General features: G+C 40.0%; 1 protein-coding gene across 1 annotated transcript; it reads left to right on the forward strand.

Annotated features, from left to right (window-relative positions):
* The first annotated feature begins 454 nt into the window (after positions 1-454).
* ZDHHC7 (zinc finger DHHC-type palmitoyltransferase 7) lies at positions 455-24,505 on the forward strand. Its single transcript, XM_056360420.1, has 8 exons — positions 455-624; positions 7,013-7,098; positions 11,008-11,330; positions 14,109-14,233; positions 19,261-19,357; positions 19,828-19,909; positions 21,166-21,296; positions 22,275-24,505. The coding sequence occupies exons 3-8, from the start codon at positions 11,025-11,027 to the stop codon at positions 22,449-22,451; spliced, it is 918 nt and encodes a 305-aa protein (XP_056216395.1). The 5' UTR covers positions 455-624; positions 7,013-7,098; positions 11,008-11,024; the 3' UTR covers positions 22,452-24,505.
* The last annotated feature ends 1,537 nt before the right edge of the window (positions 24,506-26,042 follow it).

Below are 26,042 nucleotides of genomic sequence, written 5' to 3' on the forward strand. Positions count from 1 at the left end.
GTGCTGCCCTATCAGCAGTCTCTGTGCCCTCACTCTGCACCCGGTTCTGAATTTAGAAGTCTAGGGGTGCAACTTGATCCCCAAATCGTGATTATTTTGCTCTCTGAGGGGAAATCCGCCCAGTCGCAGCACCCCGTGTCCGCTCAGGCGCGCTTGCAGGTGTGCAGCCGCCTCAGGCACGAGGGCGGGGCTGCGGCGCGGGGCGGGGCTGCGGCGCGGGGCGGGGCTGCGGCGCGGGGCGGCTGCGGCGCGGGGCGGGGCTGCGGCGCGGGGCGCATGCGCACTGCGCTCCCGGGCGGACACCCGGCGCCAAGGACATCCCACGCGAACCGGCGCCTGCGCACAACGCGCCGTGCCCTCCCCGCTGGCGCGCGCCTGCCCACCGCGCCCAGGGCCCCGCCCCGCCCCACGCGGCGCCTGCGCAGTGCGGCGCGCCCGGCTTCCGCCTGCCGCGGCGGTGCCCTTCCCGCTTCCGGGGGGACTCGGCTCCGCGGAGCGCCCGGCCGCGGGCACGGTGGCGGGCACGGCGCTCCAGCGGCGGGGGCTCGGCCCCGGCTCGCCCCAGCGCGCCGCCGGCACGGCGCCAGCCGCAGCTCTGAGGGCGGCGGGGCCGCCGCTGCTGAGGTAAATCCGCTCTCGTTCCCTCCCCCGGCCACGGACCCCTCGCCCGGCCGGTTCCCCTGAGGGACCCTCCGCCGCCGCCGGCCTCCCCCGCGCTTCCCCCGGCCCTGGCGGAGCCCCGGTCCCGCGGGGACGGAGCGCGGTGGCCCGGCCAAGGGCGGGCGGGGAAGGTTAGCGGGGATCGCCCTCGCCGGCGGCGGGTCGGGTGAGGGCCGGGCGCGCCGGCGGCCGCCGTCCCTGCTGGTGCTTGGTGTCAGTTCTTAGCGGCGTGTCTGGGTCCTGGCTGTGCTCCTGCCGCTTTTCGGGTTATTAAAAAAAAAATAATAAATTAACACACACCCCATCTGTCAGCAGCCATGGGAACGAGTGCATGGAAGTGTCCCCGTGCCCCAGCACGGCTCAGTTGTGGCGTTCAGGTGCCGCCGTGGGAAGCCGAAGGGAGGGAGCAGCAGTTTCCATGTGACACGCCAGGCTGTTCCGTGGCATCCTAGCACTTGATCTTGGGAGTTCTGCTGATTTATGTGGTGCTGGTGTGCCCTGTTTCCAGGAGGGAAGCACAGCACTTGCAGGAAGTGGGAGTGCAAATAGTTCACACTCTGAAAAATGAGAGGGTAGATTCGTACAGCACGGCACGTATGTGATCTGTGCCGTGAAAAAAAGGGTTGGGAAATTGTTGGCGATTTTCTGTACTGCGTATACAGATATATAATGGATGCTGAATTACAGTGATGTAGCTGTTTGCTGAAGACATAATTAGGTTGAAGACACTGTGACTGTTCATATTAACAGGCTTAAATTAGATCTTTTGAAGTGGATGCTCTCTGACTTTGAAAATTTACAGATAAAGTAGAGCTGTACTGATTCATTAGCAGATGAAGCTGATGTGAAATTTTAGCGGTTTTAGATTGTAGAGTTAAGTAGCTGAAAGCTCTTTGTGGCTAAAAGAAATTGATAATACTTTTCATCTCTGAAACTTTCTTGATTTGGCTCCAGTGTGGTATATTTTGTATCATACATATCTGGTGGATTTCTTTTTTATCCCTTTTAGGAAGGCATAGATCTTTTGAAGAAAGTGATAGAATTTTGCAGCAGTTGAAAGGCTGAAGTTGAAGAATACGGAGGAAATGTGAGGCTTTATATATGTCTGTTATGAGGAACTATTGAAACAAAGGCTTTCGCATTCTTTTAATTGATATTGAAAATTGCTAGTGCAAGAAATCCAGCTCTGATCTATGATACTACTTTTTGGAACCTGGAAGGAAGAAACACATGTGGATGTGGGTATAACTGACAGAAGAATGTGCTTGCCAGTCTGATATCACAGAGTAATCAGTATACGTGATACCCAAGCTGTCTCCAGTTGAGTTTGAGGTTATAGCATACAGTGATGAGTGCAAAAGCTAGAATTAAAAAATTATACTCTAAAGTAGAATGTGATTCATCCAGTTGCTTTTGGCAAAGGAGTAAAGCTTTCAGTTTCCACATAACAATGCTGATAATGGTTTAAGCATCTAGCTTTCTGGAATCTAATCTGATTCTGAGTTTGTGGCCCTGTTCCAAAAGAGCTAAGATAAAAAGCCTAGCCGTAGATTGTGGGTTTGTCCTTCTCTCAGTTGAAGGTGGTTCTTTAATCCAGAAGCGTTCTGTCCTTGCTATTTTAGCTCAATGAACTCTTCATGTATTGGATAATGTGTATCTTTGCTGGGCACCAAAGTCTAGTGAAATATATTTTCTTTGACTTCTACATCCACGGGGGGAAAAACTGCTATCTAAAAGATATCATGCTGAATATCTTGGATATTATTTTCTTGCTTATGGAAAAATGACAGATCTGTCAGATTCATTTGTGATAGCAAAGTTCTTTATTACTTTTTATAAATATGTGTTCTGAATATATGTTGGGGTTTTTTTTTTCTTTCATTTTCGATAACTTGTTTTACCCTGGATTCTCATTTCTGGATTTTGAGGGTGTTTGTAAAGATGTTGCTGGCGTAAAGACATAAGTAAGTAGATGACCAGCTCTGCAGTAAGGCACGCATACTTATGCCAAAGTGCTCCTTCTATATACTCTTTTTCTGAGGTTATTTAGAAGAAGCATATTCCCTTTTCAGAGCCGAAAAGAAACAATTGCCGTGTTTTCCTATGGCCTGGCACTTGCTGGCATAAGGAGAATCATTACAATAGCGTGAAAGTTTTCTTTGTTAAATATGTACCACTGAAGAGTGTCCCTTGAATGTTTTGCTGGGTGTTTGCATATAAACAGCATCACAGTTTCCGCTGTAAAGTGTCCCTGTCTGGGCAGTAGAGCAGATATTGGTCAGTACAAAGACAGGCTACAAGACATAAACAGGAAATTCATGAGATAAATATGGTACAAAATATATCAAGTTGGAGCAAAAGGGACAAGGATTTAGAGAGATGATGAGCTATGCCACTGAGGGTGTGGGACAGATTTGGGGATAAGCTGATAACACTTTAGGGTTGTATCATGGGTTGCCATCACAAGCCATTTCAGCTGCTCTTTCCTACGTTGCGTGCACAGTGTTGGGCATATCTCTTTGTAGTTACAGATAGCAGAAGTTGAGTCAGGGCTAAATTGGGTTTGTGGTTGATGGACTGGTTCTTCTTAATACTTGCTACTCTAGCTGTTCTTACATGTTGTGGCTGCTGGGAAAGGTCAGCCGTAAAGCCCTAGCAGAGGGCTCCTTGTGCAGTTGCTGGGGCTGAGCGAAGGGGTTTTCAGTGTGGTTAGTGGTTGATATAGTTACTGGAGTAGTTTGATTTGTTTGCTGTGAGGCTGTTTGCTAGACTAGTCACTGAGAAGAAGTTGAAACAAGCCGCAGTTTACTTATTAAATGGCTTTGCAGTTTGGCTTGCATGTATCTGTAATAGAAAGTAGGTTTTTCACTTAAATTAGGCATGATTACGTCTAGACATTATCTGATGGCCATTTATCTGTCAGCAGTTAATGGTCCAAATTGTCCATGGAGTTGGATGCAGTAGTAGATGTGCCCACCTGGTTTAGTTAAAATTTTGGCAGTTATTAATGTAACACTGTAACTTTTTAATGAGACTACAGTTCTGTTATTTTGATTTGCCACCAAGGCTTTGCTCTCTAGGTAGGATTTAAATCCATCGTATGTAAGCGCTGCAGGATTATTATTCTAGTGTGCAATATCTGTTAGTGGCCTACACCTATTGACTTACCAGGATGCAATCAGCAGTGTTGAAATAAAGACGTTCTCTTTACTGCGTGGTAACTGAAACATGAGGAATCTGAGGAACTGTCCATTGTGTAGCTTGAAGGAAAAAGTAACCAAAAAAAAAAGATTTAGGCTTTGACATCTGATGGATTTTTAGCCTGTATATAAATTCTTTCTGTATATCTTTTTATAAAAAGAAAAATCTTATCCCCCCTCAACGTTTTTCCTTTCTTCCTCAAATAATATTCAGGAAAAGGAGTGTGGTTAGCCTTGAGGTGCCCTTTTTGATTTAATTAACGGCACAGGGACGTCATCATACAACGATTATATTGTATCACTTATCTTCCCAATGCCCTTGGTGGCCTTCTTCCAGTAAACTTAGGGAAGGGAGATTTCCTGTTACGGTGGATCTTCTTTAGCCCTATTGGAAAACTAAAACCATCTTAGGCACAGTCATTTTACAAGATCATCTTTCCAGTGATCATGAGTTTATAATGTAATTTATGCAAAAGCTTTTTTTATTCCAATACTGTATCTACGTTTTGGGCCTATGTTTCATTAACAGTGAAGTGCAGGTCAGATGAGGCATTCTTAACCTGAGAATTCTGAATAACACCTAGGAGTGGAGCTGTGTTAGATGAGGTTTATTGTGTGCAAGCAGATGATATTTTGCATGAAACACTGAATAATTTAGTGTTATCTTCCAATGCTAGATAAAGATTTTTAAAAGGTCAAATTAAGAACTGTTTCTTGGCGTATTAGGGCTTGAAATGTAATGCTTTGCCTTGAAGGTTTGCACTTCAACTATACAGCAAAGACTCAAAGTAAATTTGATTAGGACAGACCTTGAAGCCAATAAATTAGTAGTCTAGAGGAAATCTGTGAGCATCTCAGTGGGGATTCTTAGCTCTTCATAAAGTCTAAGTGCTTTTCCAACATTGATCCTCTTCCCCTTGAAGTGGACCAAGGTGGGGGGTAATGGTGTAGGCAGCTGGAGAGGAGAATGACGTACAGGAGTGGGGAGATGGAAGGGGAGGGAGAAATCACATGAGAATGATTACATCTATTATGCTCACAAAAGCTGAACTGTGGCGGCACTTCCACATAAACCAGTAACTGATGAGGCTATGATAAACACCGACATTTTGCACAGAATTGCATTTAGGGTTAGGGAACTGACTAAACAAGTCATGTCCGTGTCCTGTCAATAAATTCTCTGTTAATAATTTCAAGTGATTACTCTGACTTCACTATTTCACCTGCAGAGGCTTAGCATATCTTCTATTGCTTGTCATCTTCAAGTCAGAGAATGGGTGGGTGACATTGCAAATTAATGTGATACACTTGTCTTCTTTTTATGTGTTTCTACTCAGCTTCCACAAAATGCCATGTCAATGACAACTTAATGATGGTGGATTTCACAATATTGTGAAAACTTGCTTAACAGAAGTATAAAAGCTTATTTATAAAGCAAACCAGAAAACAATCAGTAGCTTCTCGCAGTTGTATGTGCATCATAAGTATTTGCATTACTTTTTAGGATTGCAGTGGAATATATGAGTTTGTTGAGATACAAGACAAGAGGCTTCTCATTTTCAGGGAAAGTCTGTATTGGTATAATTCCCCTTGAATCAGCAAAATTTGAAAATGTAAACTGGAGAACTCCATTGGTAATGTTGCATTTGAAATATTTTTTTCTAACAAGCTTAGTTTCAGAAGCTTTCCTTTACAAGTTAGTGGCTTCATATTTTCTATAGCTGTTAAATGTCAGAATCCTTACATTACTCAAAATATATTAATTTAAATTAACCTTCCAAATGCAAGAGTGAAGCTTATTTTAAATGCTGGAAATGCAAACATCCTGAAGAAATAAACCTTGGTACTTCTTCAGACAATTCTAATCGGACAGAAATTGGAAATTCCTACTTCCAGCTTGTTGTTTTATCCTGTACGATATAAAACAAAGCAAGAAAATCTTCCTTGATCACATATCAAGGATTGAATTGCCAGACAGATGTTACAGTTTGCAGTAGGTCTGGGTGAGCGAGTGGCCATGACAGTCAATGTTGCTGCGCAGGGCAGGGGTCCCAACTTAATTTGCCAGAAACCAGTGCAGCAGTGCTTTCTGTGCAGCGTGCATGTGAGCACTAACTTTTCCAGTCAGAAATTCAGGCCCACACCTCTTCTGTTCTCTTCTCCAAGTAGAAATCTAACTCAAGCTTTTGTGCTGCAGTCCCACTTCACATGCCATTGACGTGGTGATTTCCAAATCACGTGGTGATTTCCAAAAGTTAACTGCTAAAATTTTCAAGCTTTGAAATACCTGGTTTTCTAAATAAAATTGTGTCCTCCTCCTCCTCTCATTATGAAAAAGGAAGTTTTCTACACATTTAAAATTACTGATGTTTACTTACTTTATGCAGTCTGTGTTGGATTTGAGTATTATGTCCTTGTGGAAAGGAAGGAATGCGATTCAAGATCATGGAACAATCGTGTTGACGAATTAAGCATAGTTAGAATGGCTTATGCTAGCATTTCAGTCCTTATACTGATCTGTATATCATAAGTTGTATGGTAATTATTTGCCTATATGGTGGAATTCTAGCAAGGGGAACTTTCTAAGCATATATTCCCTCTGGTGTACTTGTGGGCCATTTCTTTTTATATATAGATTCTGGAATTTTAAATTAGCCATAGCTTGATCTAATAATTGAGTCAAAACAATTTTTCCTATCTTATCTTACATTTGTAAGATTAGTGGTAGGCATGTATACTTGTTATTAATAACCTGCTATCAAAAACCTTGCCGTAAGCTCTGAAGACTATCAAGTAAGGTTATTGTTTTTTGCATAGCGCATCTCTTAGTCATGTAGGAGTGGCAAGCAGAAGAAAGTAGTAATGTGTCTTTGGATGCATTAATCCATAATGTTAAAGACTGGATATCCAACTCGCCTTAAAAAACAATGAACAAGACAGATACAATGTTACTGGAAGCACTTGGAAGCTGGAGTTTTTTAGGTTGATAGATTAATCTAAAAGTTTTTTTCCTCTTGGTCAGAAACTTGTCTGCTGTAAAGTACATGCAGCATGTTTCAAAGTACTACTATATATATTATTTGTGCTTAACACTACTTTCCTAATGAAGCAGGAGTGCTTTACTAATCAGTTTGTTGATGATATTTTTTCAGATTACAGCAGATATGACTATGTGAATAGCCTAGGATAGCCCAAAGGATGGACGTGATGTCAGAATAACATACAAAACATTTGTGAGGTATGTGGGTCTTTTTTCTGTTGTACTAAAAAAAATCTTGGTTGTCTTTAATACAGTTCAACAAAGAAATTACAACAATTTTATGCAATTTCATTTGTATGCTAAAGGAGTTGCTTGCAGAATTGATCTAAAATTCATATTTGTCGTGACATACACAGATACTGATCGACTTCTTTTTTCACCCAGAATCTTCATGTCTGTTCTTGTTTAATGTACTTGTTGACTTGAGCAGCTGAAAACTCGCCTTGATTGAAAAATAATTCTATATTTCTTCTCCTGAAGTATTGCACCTTAGCTGGAAGGCATTTCAAATCTGTGTTCTGTAGGAAGCTTCAGAATTGGGAGGTTGGTCTTGATTCGTTGATTCCTCGCAAACACTTCAAAACATCTGTGTGGCAGGAGGTCTTGAAGGGGTAGGATTTCTAAAGAGTTCTTTAGTGGGGAAAAAAAAGAAAGATGGCATTATATTTGAAAAATGTTCCAAATTACTTATGTACTGACTTTTTTAAACAAAAAGATAAAATCGGGGGAAAAATAATACTGAAAAATTGGAAAAAGCTAGTACTTTTGCCATTGTGAATTTGATTGAGTTTACCCTAAATTTGAGTTAACAAAACCAGAATTTGCCAGTGAAAAAATACTTGGACAAAATGCTGACATGTGAATGCACTGTATTGGACTGTTTCTGCAGTACTGCCACTTACCTCTTTAGAAGAATTTTGGCTTTTTAGAGCATTTGTTGGGCATCCTCAAGGCTTGGCTGAAAGTTTATTGTACATGCTTTTCTGTGGGTCCTTTTTTTTTTTTTTTTTTTTTTTTTTTTTGAGTGCTAGACAATAACATTTCTTAAAAGTTTTATGTGCCTATTTTTGCTGAAATAATAGCTGATTTGTCTAGTTATCTTCATGTTCCAGCTGCTGATTATGTAGGCTTTATGAAACTTGCATTTTCTTTCACAAGTCTTGACCAGGAGGGGTGGTTGATGTCCCAATGTGCCATTGAAGTTAATTGGCAAAGATGGTAATTTACACTGTAAACATTCAGAAAGATTAGGATAATTTAAAGTGGCTGAAAAGAGGTCCTTATCTAGGTTAAGTTAAGCTTGAATTGCTTTTAAGGGAGGTGAATTTTATTCCTTTCTAAGGTATGCTTTTGTAGTATGTGACTACCTTCACCCATGGCTTAGTAGCTGCGTTCTGGTAAGAGAGGGGACTTGCATGTGGAAAAAAAAACAAACACAGAAGACCCAACATGTGGGTAAAAACCACAGTGTAACTGCTAGAAATTGTAATATTGCATTGTTAGTGACTAGATCCAAGCACTAGAGCTGTATTTCAGTTTGTTCTGTTTCACAACCAGAGAATGTAGCCCACGCTTAACTCTGTCCTATGAGTATCTCAGCTATTTCGCTGTTGCTCTGGGATCCCTACGCTGCAATCTGCATATACTTGTCTTCATTTCTAGTCTCTTGGATTATTCCTGCCTATTCTAGCCTTAAGGCTTAAGGGTCAGAACGATTTACTGGGCAGAATATGTTTCTCTGATTCCTGGTAATAGGACTGAGACTTTCTTAAAGGCTTTAGAAATTCATAGCTTCATCTGAAAACTATCTCAGTGTGAGTCTCTTTGCCTGGTAATAGTCACTTTGACCATTTTAGACTAACAAAGTGTTCCTAGATTCAGGGTCTCAGGATGTAAATTGAAGAGCCATAATTTCTACCAGTCATACATAGGCTACCATTAATAAGAGGAAAAAACGGGAGACTTCTGCGTGGCTGTCATCAATCAATATAAATGCTTTCAAGTTTCTCTCACACATGGCCTTTAATAGCATGAATCAATATGATTTTTAGAACACCGTATACTTTTAAAGTACTATGTTATTGTTGATGCATAATGTTTAAGCTTTAATTCGTCTCCTGTTTGTTGATAGCGCTTCAGTTCTGCCATTCTATATCTTTGCTTGTTAGAGATGTCTGGAAAATAATTCTGTTTTCATGAAAACTATTAAGGTTTCAAATCTTGTTTTTGTTCCACGTTGGAACAGCAACAAAGCCGTAAAAGAGTTTTCATGAAATTAATTAATGTGTTCTCTGAAAGTCTGATTCATGCAACCCATTGCCATGCTGATTTAATCACTACCATTTGTTTCCCTTAAGTTTGGTCTGATCTGAGACCATTTTGTACGTTATCCAGTACATCTTTGTAACAGGTTTGTGGTTTTTCCAACACAATAGTGCTTTTGTCAACAAATTTAGCTGCTTTCTAACTTGCTTGTGTTTTTTGTTGTGAGCAATGTACTAGAACAGCTTTATTTCCATTCTGTTATTTTCCTTCTGCTGTTCCTGGGTTGCTGGAGCAGTATGAAAAGTCAACAGTCTGGCGCCATAATTTGCTGTTTTCTGAGAGCTGAAATTTAGTGAAGACTTTGCCATTTTAGTTTGAGATAAAAGAAAGAAGTTGCATTTTTAACAAGAGAGGAAGAATGGTTTACAGGCACAGCGAGATGGAAATGAAACCCTTCTAAAATCCCTTTGTCAAGCACTGACGTTGCACAACTGTGGTGGGTTGACCCTGGCTGGATGCCAGGTGCCCACCAAAGCCGCTCTGTCACTCCCCTCCTCAGCTGGGCAGGGGAGAGAAAATACAATGAAAGGCTCATGGGTAGGTATGAGGGCAGGGAGAGATCATTCACTGGCTACTGTCACAGGCAAACCAGATTCAACCTGGGGAAGTCAGCTTGATTTATTACCAATCAAATCAGACTAGGGTTATTAAAAAGTAAATCTTGAAACACCTTCCCCTCACCCCTCCCTTCTTCCCAGGCTCAACTTTACTGCCAGTTTTCTCTACCTCCTCCCCTCCAGCATTGCAGGGGGACAGGGAACGGGGCTGTGGTCAGTTCATCATACTGTGTCTCTGCTGCTTCTTCCTCCTGGTGGGGAGGGTGCCTTACACTCTGCCCCTGCTCCAGCATGGGGTCCCTCCCACGGGAGACAGTCCTCCATGAACTTCTCCAACATGAGTCCTTCCCACGGGCTGCAGTTCTTCAAGAGCAGCCTGCTTCAGCCTGGGTCCTCGTGGGGTCACAAGTCCTACCAGCAAACCTGCCCTAGCCTGGGCTCCTTTCTCCCCGGTCCTGCTGGGAGCCTGCTCCAGCATGGGCTTCCCATGGGGTCACGGCCTCCTTCAGGCATCCCGCTGCTCTGGTGCAGGGCTATCCGTGGGCTGCAGGTGGGTATCTGCTCCACCATGGACCTCCATGGGCTGGAGGCACAGCCTGCCTCACAGTGGGCTTCACCACGGGCTGCAGGGGAATCTCTGCTCCGGCGCCTGGAGCCCCTCCGGCCTCCTTCTGCACTGGCCTTGCTGTCTGCAGAGTTGTTGCTCTCACATATCCTCACTTCTCTGTCCTGGCTGTAATTGCTGGTGTGCAGGGTTTTTTTTTTTTCCCTTCTTAACTACGTTATTCCAGAGGCACTACCACATTTGCTGATGGGCTTGGGCTTGGCCTTGGCCAGAAGCGGGTCCATCTTGGAGTCAGCTGGCATTGGCTCCATCGGACATAGGGGAAGCTTCTAGCAGCTTCTCACAGAAGCCACCCCTATAGTCCCTCTGCTACCAAAACCTTGTTACAAAAACCCAACACAATGATTTAAAAAAAAAGTTACAGGATTATAAAACTCAGTAAATGGCTTACAAAATTGTTGATGAAACTTCATAAATTTGTATCTTTTGATTACAGAAAAACTTTGTCTTTATCTAATCATAGAACTGTTCAGGTTTTGATCAAAACGTGAGTAATCTATGTTGAACTTGGATATGTTTTATCTTACAGAAATAAAAAGTGAGACCTGCCTGTATTTCCAGTTTCCTTGTGCATAATAATGGTATCTTTGCTTCCTGCAGGGCAAGGCCAGAAAACCATGCAGTCATCAGGGCACAGATTCCGTGATGTTGAGCACCACCCGCTTCTTGCTGAAAATGACAGCTACGATTCCTCTTCCTCAGAGGCCGACATGGCAGAGAGGGTTTGGTTTATCCGAGATGGCTGTGGTATGGTCTGTGCTATAATGACATGGCTTCTGGTTGTCTATGCAGACTTCGTAGTGACTTTTGTCATGTTGCTGCCTTCCAAAGACTTTTGGTACTCTGTGATCAACGGTGTTCTCTTTAACTGCTTGGCAGTACTAGCTTTGTCATCACACCTGAGAACTATGCTAACTGATCCAGTAAGTATGCAATCGTTCCTTGACGTTGGGTTGTTCTCTCATGTAACTCACAATCTGCAGAGAAATTTGAAGTGGTATCAATAAGTCTTTTCCCGCCAGGAAAAGTAGTGTTAGATTCAAAACCCTGAAGGTAAAGAGATGACCTGTACTTTTCCTGTTGTTCTGTTAATGAAACTATAAATAGTTTTGATCTTGAGGAGCAGGCAGTATAAAATCAGTTTATAAGTGAGAGGTAGGCTCATGAGAAATACTTTATTTGTAAAATATCAACCCACATTCTGATGAAGCTAATTAAGCTTTGGTCTTTTCTGTCCTAATTTTTCTTTCTTTTTTTCATCAGATGTGTTTTCAAAATTCATCCTGTTGTATCATTTTAAATGTACCTTCTATTTATGACATGTGAAGGAACTTTTACAGGTAGACATGCTGAAAAACCTCAGTAATGTATTGGCATAAAGCAAGAACTGCTGTCCTGCATGGTTCATGCATTATTGTGTTTAGGTATTTGGAGTCAGCAGGATGGGAGATTTAAGTTGAACTTACATTGGAATGGTGTATGTGTAAGAGGTCTTGAAAGTACTTATTTTTTAGGACTTCTACTCTTTAATTCAAGAGTTCAAGAGATGAAATTGTTTGTTTTGTACAAACATCTATTACTTTTTTTTAGGTAATAAATTTGGGGAGAGAGGGGTAAGGGGGAAAAACATCTATTTTCCCCAGATTTTTGAGACGTAGACGTGTATATAGAAGTTATGGGAGTGTTAAAAAACAGCAGGGTGTTGTAGTTAATTTTCTAGGTCTTTGATTTACTTCTGAGCCCACACCCAGTGATGAAATGTTACAACTTCCACAGACTGTGACAGCTAAGAAAGTTAGTGGTTTAAAGATAGATTGCTTAAAAATATCTCCTGGTAAAACTGTGTGTCTTTCTAGAGCTATGTTGTTCTTTATGGATAAAACATGATAGAAATTGAGATGAATCACTACCTTTTTTTCTCCACCCCTTTCCTGCTGACTCCCAGAATGGAAGACATGACTGTGTGATAGGAGCTAAGATTGAAGGAAAAAAGGAATAAATTGCCTCAAAACATATGTGAATTAAATTTACTCTTATAACTACAAAACCGTATTTTTTATTGAAAGGAATTGGTGACTGTCTGAGACTATTAAAGTTGTTTTGTAAATAGAGCATATTTTTATCAGCAAAATGCTAAAAGCATGGCCTGAAGTTACCATCCTTAGTGACAGGTGAATAGGTGAATGTGTGATGTGTTTTATGAGCATAAATTTACCTGGAACAAGATAAATTTGTGCTTTAGGAGTTCTCTCTGAGATAACTCACCGTGTTTACACCAAAGTATTAACTTCAATGAGAACATTCATATTGCAAAAAGCGCTTCAGCAATACAACATGAGTGTTTAAGAATCTTTCAGTTTGTACCCCAGAAAAGGCCAGCTGGCTCAAGTTTGAAGCACCACTTAGCCAAAGAGTTCTGGGGCAGAACTTGGGCTGTGTCTCGGGCAATGCAAACCACAAGATTGTTATTCCATGCCATAGGCAACAGAAAGTTTCTGCTGAAGTAGAAAGGTCTTTTGCAATTGAATCTGAAGTGCCTGCTGCTTTCTTAAGTCTGTCCCAAAAACTTCCTTAAGGTATTTATGTGAAGTGATGATGTTGCCAGAGGGCTTTTTTTGAATGAGAAATATTTATAGAATGTTGTAGATGATTTAAGTTAACCTGGAGAAGGCTATCCCTGTGTGAAGTACGTGCTGGCCTGGAGGAGCTGGTACAGAAAGGCCATTACACTTTCATTTCACGTCCCGGTATATTTTACAGTCACTTTCTGTCACGGATAAGCCATTAGCTCTATAAATAAGCAAGGTGACAGTGGTACTGTCTATTATTTAATTCTTACTAATCCAAAGTTAGATTTGGATCTCTCAAGACTTTAGATTAATATTGTTACTGGAAGATGCAGTCCTGCCTGCTGTTCCTGTCTGTTCATCATCTTCCTTAGTGTGTTAAAACAGCTGCTAATGCAGCTTTGTGGCTCAGAGAACTGATCGGTAAAAAATAATTTATTTTGCTGATGGGTTATTTTTCTTCCGGATCAGTTTCTTCAGCTGTTTACCATGTAGCTGTGCGTACTGTCACAGTGGCAGAAGGCAGCAGGGGATGTAGAATAAAGAAGATGGTTAATACTGACAGCGTCCAAACTAAAAGCTTAAGTATAAAGGAAAAAAGGTTGACTGTTGGTTCTCAAAAACTTGTGTACATGGGGCAGGTGGCTAAATCTTGGATTCAGAGAGCTGAAATAACATCTTTCAAGTAGTTGTTGCTGATTTGACTTTTGTGGATGGCTTGGCCTAATAATTGAACATCGTCGCAATTAATGTATGCTGCCATAAGAAAGCACGTCTCTTAGCAGTGGCTGTTCAGAGTAACTTCTCAGCAAATACTGTACCTGTAGGGCTTGTACCTGCATGTAAAGATGTCTTGCTCTTCATTTTATGTATGCTGGTGACAGTAGATTCTATCAGAATTATGCTAGTACTTGGGCATACATGAATCTTGCTGAAATGAAACTGAATGTGAGGTCAAGCAGAGGTAATTTATTCATTTGGAAAAGATTCTGGTTTGTGGTGGACTAGCTTTGAATAAATTAACTTGTTTCAGCAATTATCCTGAGATTACTGGTATTAAGTCTATAAAGTGTTCTTTTAAATGCTCTCATACCATTTAAGAAGCTTTCTGTTCTTTAATTGGAATTATTTCAGGGGGCTGTACCCAAAGGAAATGCCACTAAAGAATACATGGATAATTTGCAACTGAAACCAGGAGAAGTGATCTACAAATGTCCAAAGTGCTGTAGTATCAAACCTGAACGTGCACACCATTGCAGGTATGCCCTGGTTTTCTTTAAAGCAGTTATGTATATTGAGTCTTGGAATAATGTTCCTGATACTTGTGTGTTAGTTTTTCCCACAAATTCCTTTTGATATCAAATAAACTTTCAAATTCATATGTTGCAGAGTATTTTGTAAATAAAATGTACTACGGCCAGAAATGAATGTGGATGAGGGGAAAGAAGCAAGAGATTCAAAGAAGCTTTAAAAATAATCATACTGTGGTGTCTGAAATACTTTTTGATCTTTGAATATTTTTTTCTGTTTGTCATTGTAATTAGTGTGCTGTTGATAATGCAGGGCAAAAGGAAGAATCTCAAGGAGATTTCTGATGGAAGCTGAATTAAGAAATTACTTCTTCAACCTTAAATTAAGAAAATACAGATCAGTTTTAAACTATCACTTTGATTTGTGTTGTCATGTCTTCGTAGTGTGTCATTTAAAGCTGTATGTGAGTTGGCAGATTATTTTCCCAGAGTTGTATACATAATTGGTTAAATGCACTTCTTATTAAAGATTCATTTTAATAAGGACAGAAGGGATGGTAATTTGAACTAAGCATGCTATAGAAGAGATAGTAAATGTATCCATTTTTAATTCTCAATCTTTTGAGTTTTTAGGCACTGTGGATATGCATTTGTAATGTTTATTGTGTGAGAGTTGAAAATAGATATGCCTGCATAATTAAGACTTACATAAATATGTAAATGTTTCTGGTGGCCCTCTAGGTGTGAGGAGTGATGTGTCTTGAATTGTGTGGTATATTACATTTAACTCTCTGAGTTAGTGCCTGTCAAAAGAACAGAGTGAAGTCTTGTCAGGACTCTTGAAATTATTCTGTAGATTTGTGGTTTCTAAATTAAATGTCTCTGTGTATGTCACTTCTCTGTGTGAAAGTTATGGCTGAGAAGCTATTTCCATTATAAATACTCAGCCTTGGCACTGAAATCTTGTTCTGCTCTCAGATGTGAGTGGGTTTTTGTATCTGGAGTGTGAAGGGAAAAGTTTCATGCATAAATAGCGAAGTATAGAATTATCTTCAGTTAGGTTATCTGTGGTGTTGTTTAGCTTTTGCATGGATGCAGATACCGGGCCTGCCTTTGTGTGCAGTCGATTTGGTTCTGGCTGGATTTATTAGCTCTGGTAGCGTTACGTGAACATAGCTGAACCGACTGCTTGATGGGCCTGGGGGTGGAAGCAGCACAGCCGCTTTCTCGTGGCAGAATATAAGCTGTTAATCTCAGGGGATCCAAAACAATTTTGTGCAGTCTGTTCAGGTGTTCATTGTGTTCATGGGATGTGGTAAAGGGACACCTGAGAGCCTCTTCTGAGTGTAGGCTGGATCTTGCTAATTTTTCTCATCTCACATTTAGGCTGGTTCCTACAGAGACTTAGCAGGTATCTTGGTAAAGTATTTCCCGTATCTTTGGTCCTGATAGGATTTACTAATTTGGAAGTAGCCCTGCATGAAGACATCTTATGTTGAACTCTGTATCTGAGCAAAAAAGCTGGAGTATTGGAGAGCCTAGAGCCCGTGCAGCTGTGTGGGCAGTGCTTATCTGTTAGACCTGGAACTAAAAAATATATAGGTTTCAGGCAAGCCCTGCAGAGTCCCTTGGATACATGTGGGCTGTTATCCTGAGCAGGTGCTGTGTTATGTTGGATGTTCCAGTAGCCTGTGATCCCAGTTTAGGCAATGTTGATCAAAAAAATACTTCTTTGTGGAAGAAGAAGAAAAATAAACTAAGTGGGGACTTCAAATACATTGTTTATAGCAAGAATGTGAGGAACATTTGTTGTTAAAACAGATTAAGAATGGGTAGTGTCTACAGTGAAGGAAACCTGTGATACTTTCAAAGGGTTTGTTTTCACTAGCCACTGGTTTAGGGACCTAGCTTTGCATGTCTTGTGTATTGTTTCATTTTTTATGCCTTGGTAAAAATATGCTGTGAGGTGTTCCACGTAAGAGCAAAGGATGCATTTTGGTGCTTGCACCATGCATAACTGGCTGCACAGAACATCTGCAAGAGAAAGCCAGACTCTGAAAGTGTATATGCTGTCCTTTTGTAAGCCTGCTGTCATGTTTTTCTCGGCAGTTGGATATCTGGTTTAATTGTCTTCGTTTCTGTTACTCATACAATACATACTACTACTAGCTGCTGTTAACTTTTCTTAAGTAAAAAAAAAAGGATTTTTTTGTAATTTCTTGAACATGTGCTACATAGACAGGTAAATGGGCTGGAAACCAGCTACTAGAATCTGATTCTTTGCCATAGATTTAGCGCTGCGGAAGTTTACCAAATAGAAAAAACGATTTGTTTGATTATACTGCCAACTTTTTACTGGCTTACAAACCCATTCCAAGGACACTAAAAGGATGGTCTAGTCCCAAGTAGTCAAAGTGGCAATTTGTTTATAGAAGAGACTTGAAAATGGAAATTGAAGTTGGTTCCTGTTGGGAAATATACTCAAAGCCACAGTGCATGTTTTGAGTGGTAAATTATTAACAGAAGAGACTCTTACAATGCAGTTATGAAAATTGTTGTGCAACACTGCAGCAGTTCTTTTAAGGATGAAAAGTAGCTCCATAATACACATTAGTGATACGAAAAAGAACAAGAAACTTTTTTAACAGCTAAATATCAAGCTTCAGCGAAATACATTAAACTGAGGTTTTACTAACCAGTTAAAATTTTGAGCATAAGGAAGAGGCTTATGCTGAGTGAATGCCGTTTCATTTTCACTGAAGGAGTGCAGCTGTCAATATTTCTAGTTTATTCTGAGTGCCCTCCTGTGTGTGTGGGGAGCTGTTGTTCAGGATCAGTTCACTGAGATGCTTGCATCAGGCTTCCTGTGAATTTCTGTTATCCAGACCAATTTCTCTTAAGCCATTAGCTGTGTCTTTCTGAACGTTGTCTTTGGCATTCACAACTGTAATTGCCCCTGCAGTTGCCCGAGTGCATTCAGCAGCAGTGCCAAGCTGGTGAAGACCTTCCTTTGTCCAGCTGCTGGTTCTCGCTACCACATTGCTCCTCCCTCTTGTGTAAGGCCTAAGTGTTCACGCACAGTGAAATGACCGAGGTTGCAGCTAATGGACTGACTTCCCCAAACTCTTGCTGCTTGGACAGGGGAAGGACTAGAATACAAGTGACAGGGGTAGGAGGAGCAGAACCACTGTTCTAAGCATTGCTCAGGGTTTGTTGGCTGGAAGTGTTCGCCGAGTCGTGGTGTGAGATAAGAAATGAAGGCAGGGTTCCAGACATCTGGTGTCTTGGAGAGCTCTGTGTGGGCTTGTGAGGAATACTGAATGAGCAAAAGTGAGTCCTGCCCACCTCACATCCTCCAGTGTTTGGCTCGATTGAGTCTGGATGTGATTTTACTCAGTACTTCACATTAATATTCTTTTTAGAGTGACAGTATATATTCTGTGTTACATTACAACTGGAGTTAGCTCGCCTTCCCGCCGAGCTTGGAAGATTAATGAGAGGCTGAACTTACAGGCAGCAGGTTATTAAATGAAAATCTTTTGGAGAGCCTTCTGAATGTTTTCCCTTGACTGACACCTGTGTCTTCTGCACTGGAGAATGGTTGCGGTGTTTAGTTATGGTATTGGGATTTTCATGGGTAACTGGGCACTACTTAAAAAGTTATTTGTATCAGAGGATTAATTGTCTTTAATGTCCATATAAAACAAGAGGCAGTGGGTGTGTAGGAACTGGGTTATGATAACTCGGGACAAAGGGAGCTTCAGAGGAGCAGTGAGAGGTTTGGGATTCTTTCATATGAGCTGCACAGGAGTATCTTCTGCCCTTTGCTGAATTGCCTTACAATCATGCATATTGATGACTTAAAAACTTCTTTATGCCTGGGAGCATTGATTTCTCACTGACACCCCTCCTTTTCTTCACTCTAGTGACAGTCATCTAGCTTTGCTTTGTGGCTTTTAAGTGCGGCACTCCATACATAAATAAGCATGTGTTAAAAACAAAAGATTTTGAATAATAGTGCCTGCGGGTTTTTTAAGCTTATTTGGCTTTATAACTGCTGAAATGAAAATGCTTAATATTTTGGATATTCTGCAGGAAAATCTGGAACACTTTGAGTGTGTGGCTATCTTAAGTACAAAGCTAGGAAAATAAAATATCAGCATTACTTAAGCTATTCGTTTATGGAAGAACTTCCAACGCGTGTTGCAACTGTTCTGTTTGTATTGTAGAACTGTTCATGTTGGCTGCAGATGGGCTTGAGTATAAGAGAAATGAGCCCTCTGGTGCTGTATGGCCTAGCAGATGTAAAATGGAGTTATTGACATACTTTTCTGGAAATAACCTTGACTCAAAACTGGGGAGAAGCTAAGCAGTTAGTTGCAGAACTAGCAAAACCCACTGATGTTTAAGTATTCATTAACAAGTAGACAAAGAATGTGTGCTGCTTACAGTTTCCATATTTTTGTTTTATGTTGAGGAAGTGAGGCGTGATACTGTAAGTTGTTTTTCAGTTGAGGTTTTGATTGCCTATGTTTAGAATTGTATGGCCAGTTGAAACCTCTGGAGTGACAATTTCTGTCTTGAAGATGTGGGGTTTTTTTTCCAATTCTCAAACTAACAACTTGAAAGTCTCTAAATGAACCAATTACTTTGTCTAAAAAAATCTTGTCCAGAAGGGAAGGTTTTTTTAATACTGAATCTAAAAAGAGCTGAAGCTTTGCTCATTGAGTGCCACAAATGTCTAAAACAAGTTGCTGGATTCACATGATTCTGTGTTTGGATATGCAGTGATTCTCGTATTAATACTGTTTTTCTCCAGTGAAGAGTATCTTAAGTACACAGTGAGTTTTGTAACAACCAAACCCTGAATTTTACGTGAGCAAATAGTTCCTTTAAAGAATTGCAAATAAAATCACTGTTTACAGTTTGTCAAGAAAGATTTCAGCACATCGTCTCATGACTACTGGATGCCCTTGTCCCTGCATTAAAATGCAAAGTATTGTTTCTCAACAGAAGTCTCTTTTCCTTTCCTTCAGTATTTGCAAACGATGTATTCGAAAGATGGATCACCACTGCCCATGGGTGAATAATTGTGTGGGGGAGAAAAATCAGAGATTTTTTGTTCTGTTTACGGTAAGTGAAAATCAACAGCAGCTTGATTTTGGTCTGAATCTACCTTGATTGTAACACTTTTGATTGTGCTTAGTAGTGAGTAATGGCTTAAGGGCACAATTGTTCTGTATTGGGGTTTTATTTTTCTTCCTTCTGTGTATGCTATTCTCTAAGCAGGAGGATATTTTTGCTCATACTCAATTTTAATGTTGTAAAGTGCTGTTATTTTAAACTACCTTAATTCTGCTGTGTTTTATGTAGTAACAATTGGTGAAATGATACTGTGATTTAGGGAGCTAATCCTTAAACTTTCACTGTTGCCCATGTTTTTAGATTGAAGCTTAATTAGAATTTGTTTTTACATTGTTGTATTGAATTAAAAATTGAAATAGGAAAGTATATTCGCTGTGCAGTGGTGAAGACTGGCTGAAAGGAATGTCTGATTTACTACCTGGCAGCAGTCAAAAGTAAGCACTCTCTCTTATTTCCAGATGTATATAGCCCTAATTTCAGCTCATGCGCTCATACTGTGTGGGTTTCAGTTTTTCTCCTGTGTCCGAGGGCAGTGGACTGGTAAGCAAATACTTAACTTTCACTGTCATAATCTAGCAGATAGTAGGGGAAAGTCATAGCATTCCACCTATTTTAGTCCCGTGAGTGAAATATTAAAGGACTTCGATCTTTCTAAAGTGAGGTCCTGAAAATATCTCATACCTGTTTACCCGTCCTTTTTATTTAGTTATTTTAAAAAATATCTATCTTTCTTTAATTTAGTCATTTACTGTAAGAGCTGTGGGTGTCAAGGGCATTCTCACTCCCTTTCCACACAGCAAAAATTTACTACCTCTGTAATAGAAAGGAAACAGATAGCTGGTCCTCCACCACCTCAGCAGTATATTATCTGAAGCTACCAGCTGGGCTTTGTGTGTTCCACGACAATTCTGTGAACGACAGCTGAAACTTAAACAAATTTCTCCCTCATTCTGTTACTGGAGTCAACTGTGGGGCTCCTGTAGAAAAGAAATGTCCTAAACTGTCCCAGTTGTTTGTTGAGGCCCCTGCCTTGCATTTCTTAATGTTCCATTGTGCCAGAGCTCATTCTGATCTTGTGCTTTTGACAGAAGATGGTTGATCACGTGTTCTTCCTGGTACCTGAAGCAACAGGGGAATCTGTGTGATTGTTTTTTGCTGAATATTCTGCTAAATGGATGGAATTTTAGTCATTTTTTTTTTTACTTGAAACATTCTGCTTCCTGTATACTGTCCAATTTCTTGTTTAACTATAATTGAGTTAGTCGGTTGATCAGAGGATCTCCAGAGATGTGACTGTAAGTGTAAGTCAGAACCTGATTACATTGTATGGTACATTAAAAAAAAAAAAATAAAGCTATCCCAGCAAAATGGAACATCTGGATTAACTAGTGAGTCGGAGCTGACAGTGTTGATGGTTTTTACAGCTTTTGTCATGCGTGAAATGTCAGGCTGATCTCATCTTTATATATGTGCAGTTCAGAGTACTTAAATAGTCTCATGTGCAAACATTTATTTGATATTCTTGAAATACTGAGGCAGGATTGCAGTAATGCAGTACCATGTACTTCGTAGGAAGTCGAAAGTGTTACCTCCATAAATTTTTTTATTTCCTTGGGCAGCCAATAAAGCTGCTGCAGTGCTAGAAATCAGAAGTTTGTTTTAATTGTGAAATGCTGTTTCAGGAGGCAGATATTTAGCTTTTATGGCTGTTTGTTGTAGAGGGGATGTCTCAGTATGAACAGGCTCTATAATTTATGAAAAAAAAATATTTATAACTACATATAATGTTTCCACAGAATGCAGTGACTTCTCCCCACCTGTAACTGTGATCCTGATGATCTTCTTGTGCCTTGAGGGTTTTCTGTTTCTCACTTTCACTGCAGTCATGTTTGGCACCCAAATCCACTCAATATGCAATGATGAAACGGTAAAGACCTCTACTTATGTACGCTATAACAATTATTCTCGGAAGATGTGGTTAGATATTGTTTTATTTGCATGAGGGGAAGCTCTTATTTGGGAGAGAACCCCAGATCTGAAATAGCTCATAATTTTTATTTTCTACAATTATAAGGATTGAAATGCTTTCTTGGGGTTTGCTTTCTAACAGAAGTTACTGCATTATTTGCTTTTCTGACATATATTTTATAATTAGGTTTTCAATTGCAAAGATTGCAGTTTCTGACTTCAGTTCAGACTTGCCGTCACAAACTCCTATGTGTCAGGAGAAATGTCTGCTTTGGTCTGGTTTAGATTGAAACTAGCGATCTTGTATCAACCCGTCACACCTTCCTCTACTTTGATACACTTTGAGTATAACCATAGTTTGGACCTTCGGCTCCCTTGGCCTTAGATCTGCAGTATTAAGCCTTAGGGAGGATGTTTTGTGACGGATAATTGACTGGAAACATAGGGAACTGGAACCTTGTGGCTGTTCAGAATTTTTCTTATGTGAGGCTGTTTGAAAATATACTTCTGTACTGAAAAATAACTGTGAAATGTGGAAGATAATTGATAAATATCGAGCCTTCATTAATGGGAAGTATAAAAAATGGTCATCAAAATAAAGTATTTGGGAGAGTAAGCCTGGCTTCAGTAGTTGCAGTACAGGAGCCTTCTTAGAAACCTTGTCTGGATTCATTAACTGAGTAGACAATTTGTGGTGTAGGTATATTGCATGCAGGTCCTTTACTGTAACACCAGCTTTTCTGGTCAGTTTGCCCTTTAGTTTGAGGAGGGAAGAGGTAGAGGTAGAGCAGCCTTCCTGTACACGTTTTGTGTTCTAAGTTTTCTGCCCTGTACCCATTAAAAGAATGCAAAATAGGCATCAGTTTTGATAACTGCTATTAGATGTTACTAAACTTCACACTTAACAGTGCATCGCTGCATGTCTGCTTATATACAGGAGATTGAAAGACTGAAGAGTGAAAAGCCAACATGGGAGCGGCGACTACGTTGGGAAGGAATGAAATCTGTTTTTGGGGGTCAGCCTTCACTCTTGTGGATCAGTCCTTTTGCAGGATTTCAAATCAGGCGACTTCTACTGAGAGCAAAGAAAGGAGGAGCTGAATTTTCTGTTTGAGTCTAATTATGCTGGAACTTACAAGAATACTATATAATATTTATTTGGGGCCAGAGAAGGCTGTCTACATATAATCTGTGACCAGGTGAAACTGATATCAGACATTTGCTTGTAGCAAGCAGAGTTTTCTACGTTTATCGTCACAGACATCTCATTGACTTTCAGAGCCGCGAACTGGATCTGTAATGGTCTTAACAGCAAGATAACGAAGGAAAAGCACGTGGTCACACTAAAGAAGCCAAATGTTGTCATGCTACTGTAATTTATTTTCTGAGATTAATTATCCATTTTTGTTAAGCCCTTTTCATTTGATAAATGTTCGGGGTATTACCTGTGTGTTTTTATAAGAAGTATATACTTAGGTGCAGTTGTCAATCATAAGGAGGAGCATTATGGTGAAAGTTGATCTCAAATGAGACCTAGCCTTCTAAATCCACTTTTCAGGGAATAGTGGTTTGTTGAGTTACAATTTATATTTCAGCTTGTCCTAATAAACAGAGCTGTACTCTTGTGTCCCACTTCAGGCACACATTCCTCATATGCAAGTGATTCAAAGGACTGGTGCACATAACAGCATAACACATCAGAGGCACTGTTACACCCCTGCCAAGTGTCTTCCCAGGCTCACAGAAGCATGTCTTGTGTTTGGCAGTATTAATCTCATATGGCATTTAGGTAAGTTCTAAATCTTCTGCAAACAACACTTTTAACGACCGGCTGTGGGCTAGATTCTGCCCTCAGATATGCATCTCCAATTCTTAATGCATTGATTCTAGAGGAACTTAAGTGTAGATGTTTAAGGATCATATCTAGTCCTCTGCAGGGATGAGTGGGACCAGTGACTTTATCCTCTTGTGTGAGATGAAAATGAATGTACTGCAGATTGGAGTTAATTAACAGAAAACAGTTGTCTTTGTAAGGTCTTTCTCTGCCCCTTTTGTATTGTACAGACTTTTCATAGGAGAGCTGTTAATGATCCCTTGAACAAAGACATCAGAAATGAGGGATGTTGCCTCTTTCTAAGTACAACTGATCTTAAATGTAGAAAGATCTGCCATAGGAGGAAGTAGTTCTGGTTGGAAAACTGTTAAATTCAAAATAATTCCAAGAAATGAGAGCAATATAGATCTAGAACTGCTTTATTGTGGGCCTGACAAACAACAGTAGTGCTAAGAAATGTTTATAAATCTGCAAGTAATGAACTACAAGCTGCAAGTAATGAAATTCAGCTAAAAGTGGATTCTTTAAAAATTACTTAGACTATATTTTGTATTATTGCTAATCTGTTCTATAAATTACTGACAATATAAAAGATAAAGCAGGAGCCTTGATGCATAGTTTGAAATCGTGCCTAGAAAGTAAATAGCTCCCTGTTCTGGGACTTGCCTTAAAATTGTCCTGTTCTTGCTTTTGCTCATGATCTGTCCCACCTCAAGCAGTTCAACATGCTGAAAAATCTTGCATTATAAAGTTTACATACAGAAGCTATACTTTCTTTTTTCAGTGACCTGCTTCTCCATTTGTTTGTAACTGTTTGTGGCATCTCGATTCCAGTTTCATCAGGTTTTGTACCATTGGATGGGTGAAATTATTAAGGGATCCATTTATTATCTATGGCCCTGCGAACAAAACCGTGCAATACTATGTAATATGTTCACTTTGCTTGGGGGGGGGATCATGTGTATGTAATACTGGAGAATTTCTAGGTGGACACATCCAATGAAATTGCAGTCAAATCCAGAAAACTAAGTCTTGTGTAACTGAGGGGAAAGTTGGAAGTTCCACAGGAATCTTTGCATATTCAGTTGCACATCTTAAAGATTGGGGAAAAAATGTGTCTGGCTTTGTCATGAGGCTCTTAATGTGTATACTGTTTAATAAAATATCCTGACGAAAATCAGAAAATATCACTTCAAGCGGTTGAAACCAGTGACTTAGCAAGTGTGTGCGTGTGTGAAATCAGGTTTACTCGGCTTTTCAAACCCTTGTTACGTTGTAATTTTTTTAATGTAAAAGAAAAAATAAAGTAATGAATTGAAGTCTTAGTTGATTAACTTCTGCTCTGTATGTCACTTTTTTTGCACATGTATGTGCATATTCACATATATTTAGATTGCAGCAACTTCAGGGTAATGGTTGCTTTTAATTTTTACATCCTTTGGCTTGTAATTTATATATGTGTATCAAGTAACAGCTGATATTGCTCCAAAGTGAAGATGCTACTCTGCTTATTAAGGGTTTTAGGCTATGCTAACTGCTTAGCCCTTGGGCGTTTCCTTTTCTGCATCCTCTGCTGTAACTGCTTATCTTATTAGGACCTATTTGTCTAAGTTGAGTGAGAAAACACAGGGTGAACACTTGCTGTTTGAAAATTCTTAACCAAGTATCTCAGGCTTCACACTTGCAAGGTGTTTGTGTAAAATACACATTTGGACTTCCTAGTTTCGCTGCGCAAATGTTGACTTTTTTCCACTATTTCTGTAGTTTCAGATGCAAAGAAAGGAGGAGCTCAGTTTTCTGTTTGAGTCTAATTATGCTGGAACTTAAAGAATACTATATAATATTTATTTGGGCCCAGAGAAGGCTGTCTACATATAATCTGTGACCAGGTTGAAACTGATATCAAGACAGTTATGCAGCCTAGAAAGCAGCAATTTGGGTAGATGTTAACAGAGCAACTGGAAACAAAGTTTAGAAAGGCAGTAAAGGATGGAGATTGGAAGCAATTAATTTCCTGTTCGCAATAATTCTAAAAAATACTGTGGTACCTTTCCTGGGTATAATATCACACTTCCCATACACTGTTGTTTCCATGGAGAAAATAGCTCCAAACGTGAACTTTGTGCCACTGCTTCTTGTATATTTAAGCAGGTTAATGATTTGATTATATTTATGTGCCACAACAGTTAGGCTGTGCTGTGTTTACATATATTTTAAGGAAGAGCTTGTTTACTCTCCAAATGGAACAGATGTCTCTGCAGATGGATCCTGCTAATTTATCTCCTTTTTATTTTCTTGTTTAATTTCTAGTCGTAATGTCAGGTTGTTTCATGAACTCTTTCTGAAGTCTTAGACTGCAGTAGTGGCAAGTGAGAATACATTTACAGACTTTTTTACAGCTATCCTATGCTGAAGTGTTGTGTTTCTGTGATTGTTCTCACTTCTTTCTATTGGCTCTGTGTCAATATGTGAATGTATTCAATGCTGTTGGAGAAAGAAAGTGGCATAATAGGTTTTGAAATACAGAAATTGGACTACAAAATGATTCTTGACTCTGTTAATAACACTAAAATGAAATGCACCAGCATTACAGTTCTGTATTTATATTTTTTTAAGTGTTATTCCTCTGAACAGAGTAACAGTTCAATTCATACAGTGTACTTTGTGGTTGAATATGGATTGGTGCTTCTTGGCTGGTAAGTTCGTTACATTTTTAATATTATTTTTCTTGTGCTCTGAATTTCTTCATGGAGAAAATACTGTAATTCAGTTTTTGCAGTATTGCGTGACTGCGTTGCAGTGGCATATATGCTACTGAAATGCACATTGCTCTTGGTGCACCCAAATAGAGTTGTGGAAAATAGCCAGCAT

The sequence above is a fragment of the Falco biarmicus genome, chromosome 15, assembly GCF_023638135.1.
Source record: "Falco biarmicus isolate bFalBia1 chromosome 15, bFalBia1.pri, whole genome shotgun sequence".
Lineage (NCBI taxonomy): Eukaryota > Metazoa > Chordata > Aves > Falconiformes > Falconidae > Falco > Falco biarmicus.

Coding starts and splice junctions, on each gene's coding strand:
- ZDHHC7 (XM_056360420.1), top strand. CDS start 11,025: ATGCAGTCATCAGGGCACAGATTCCGTGATGTTGAGCACCACCCGCTT. Junction 11,331..14,108: donor GAACTATGCTAACTGATCCA/GTAAGTATGCAA, acceptor GAATTATTTCAG/GGGGCTGTACCCAAAGGAAA. Junction 14,234..19,260: donor GAACGTGCACACCATTGCAG/GTATGCCCTGGT, acceptor CCTTTCCTTCAG/TATTTGCAAACGATGTATTC.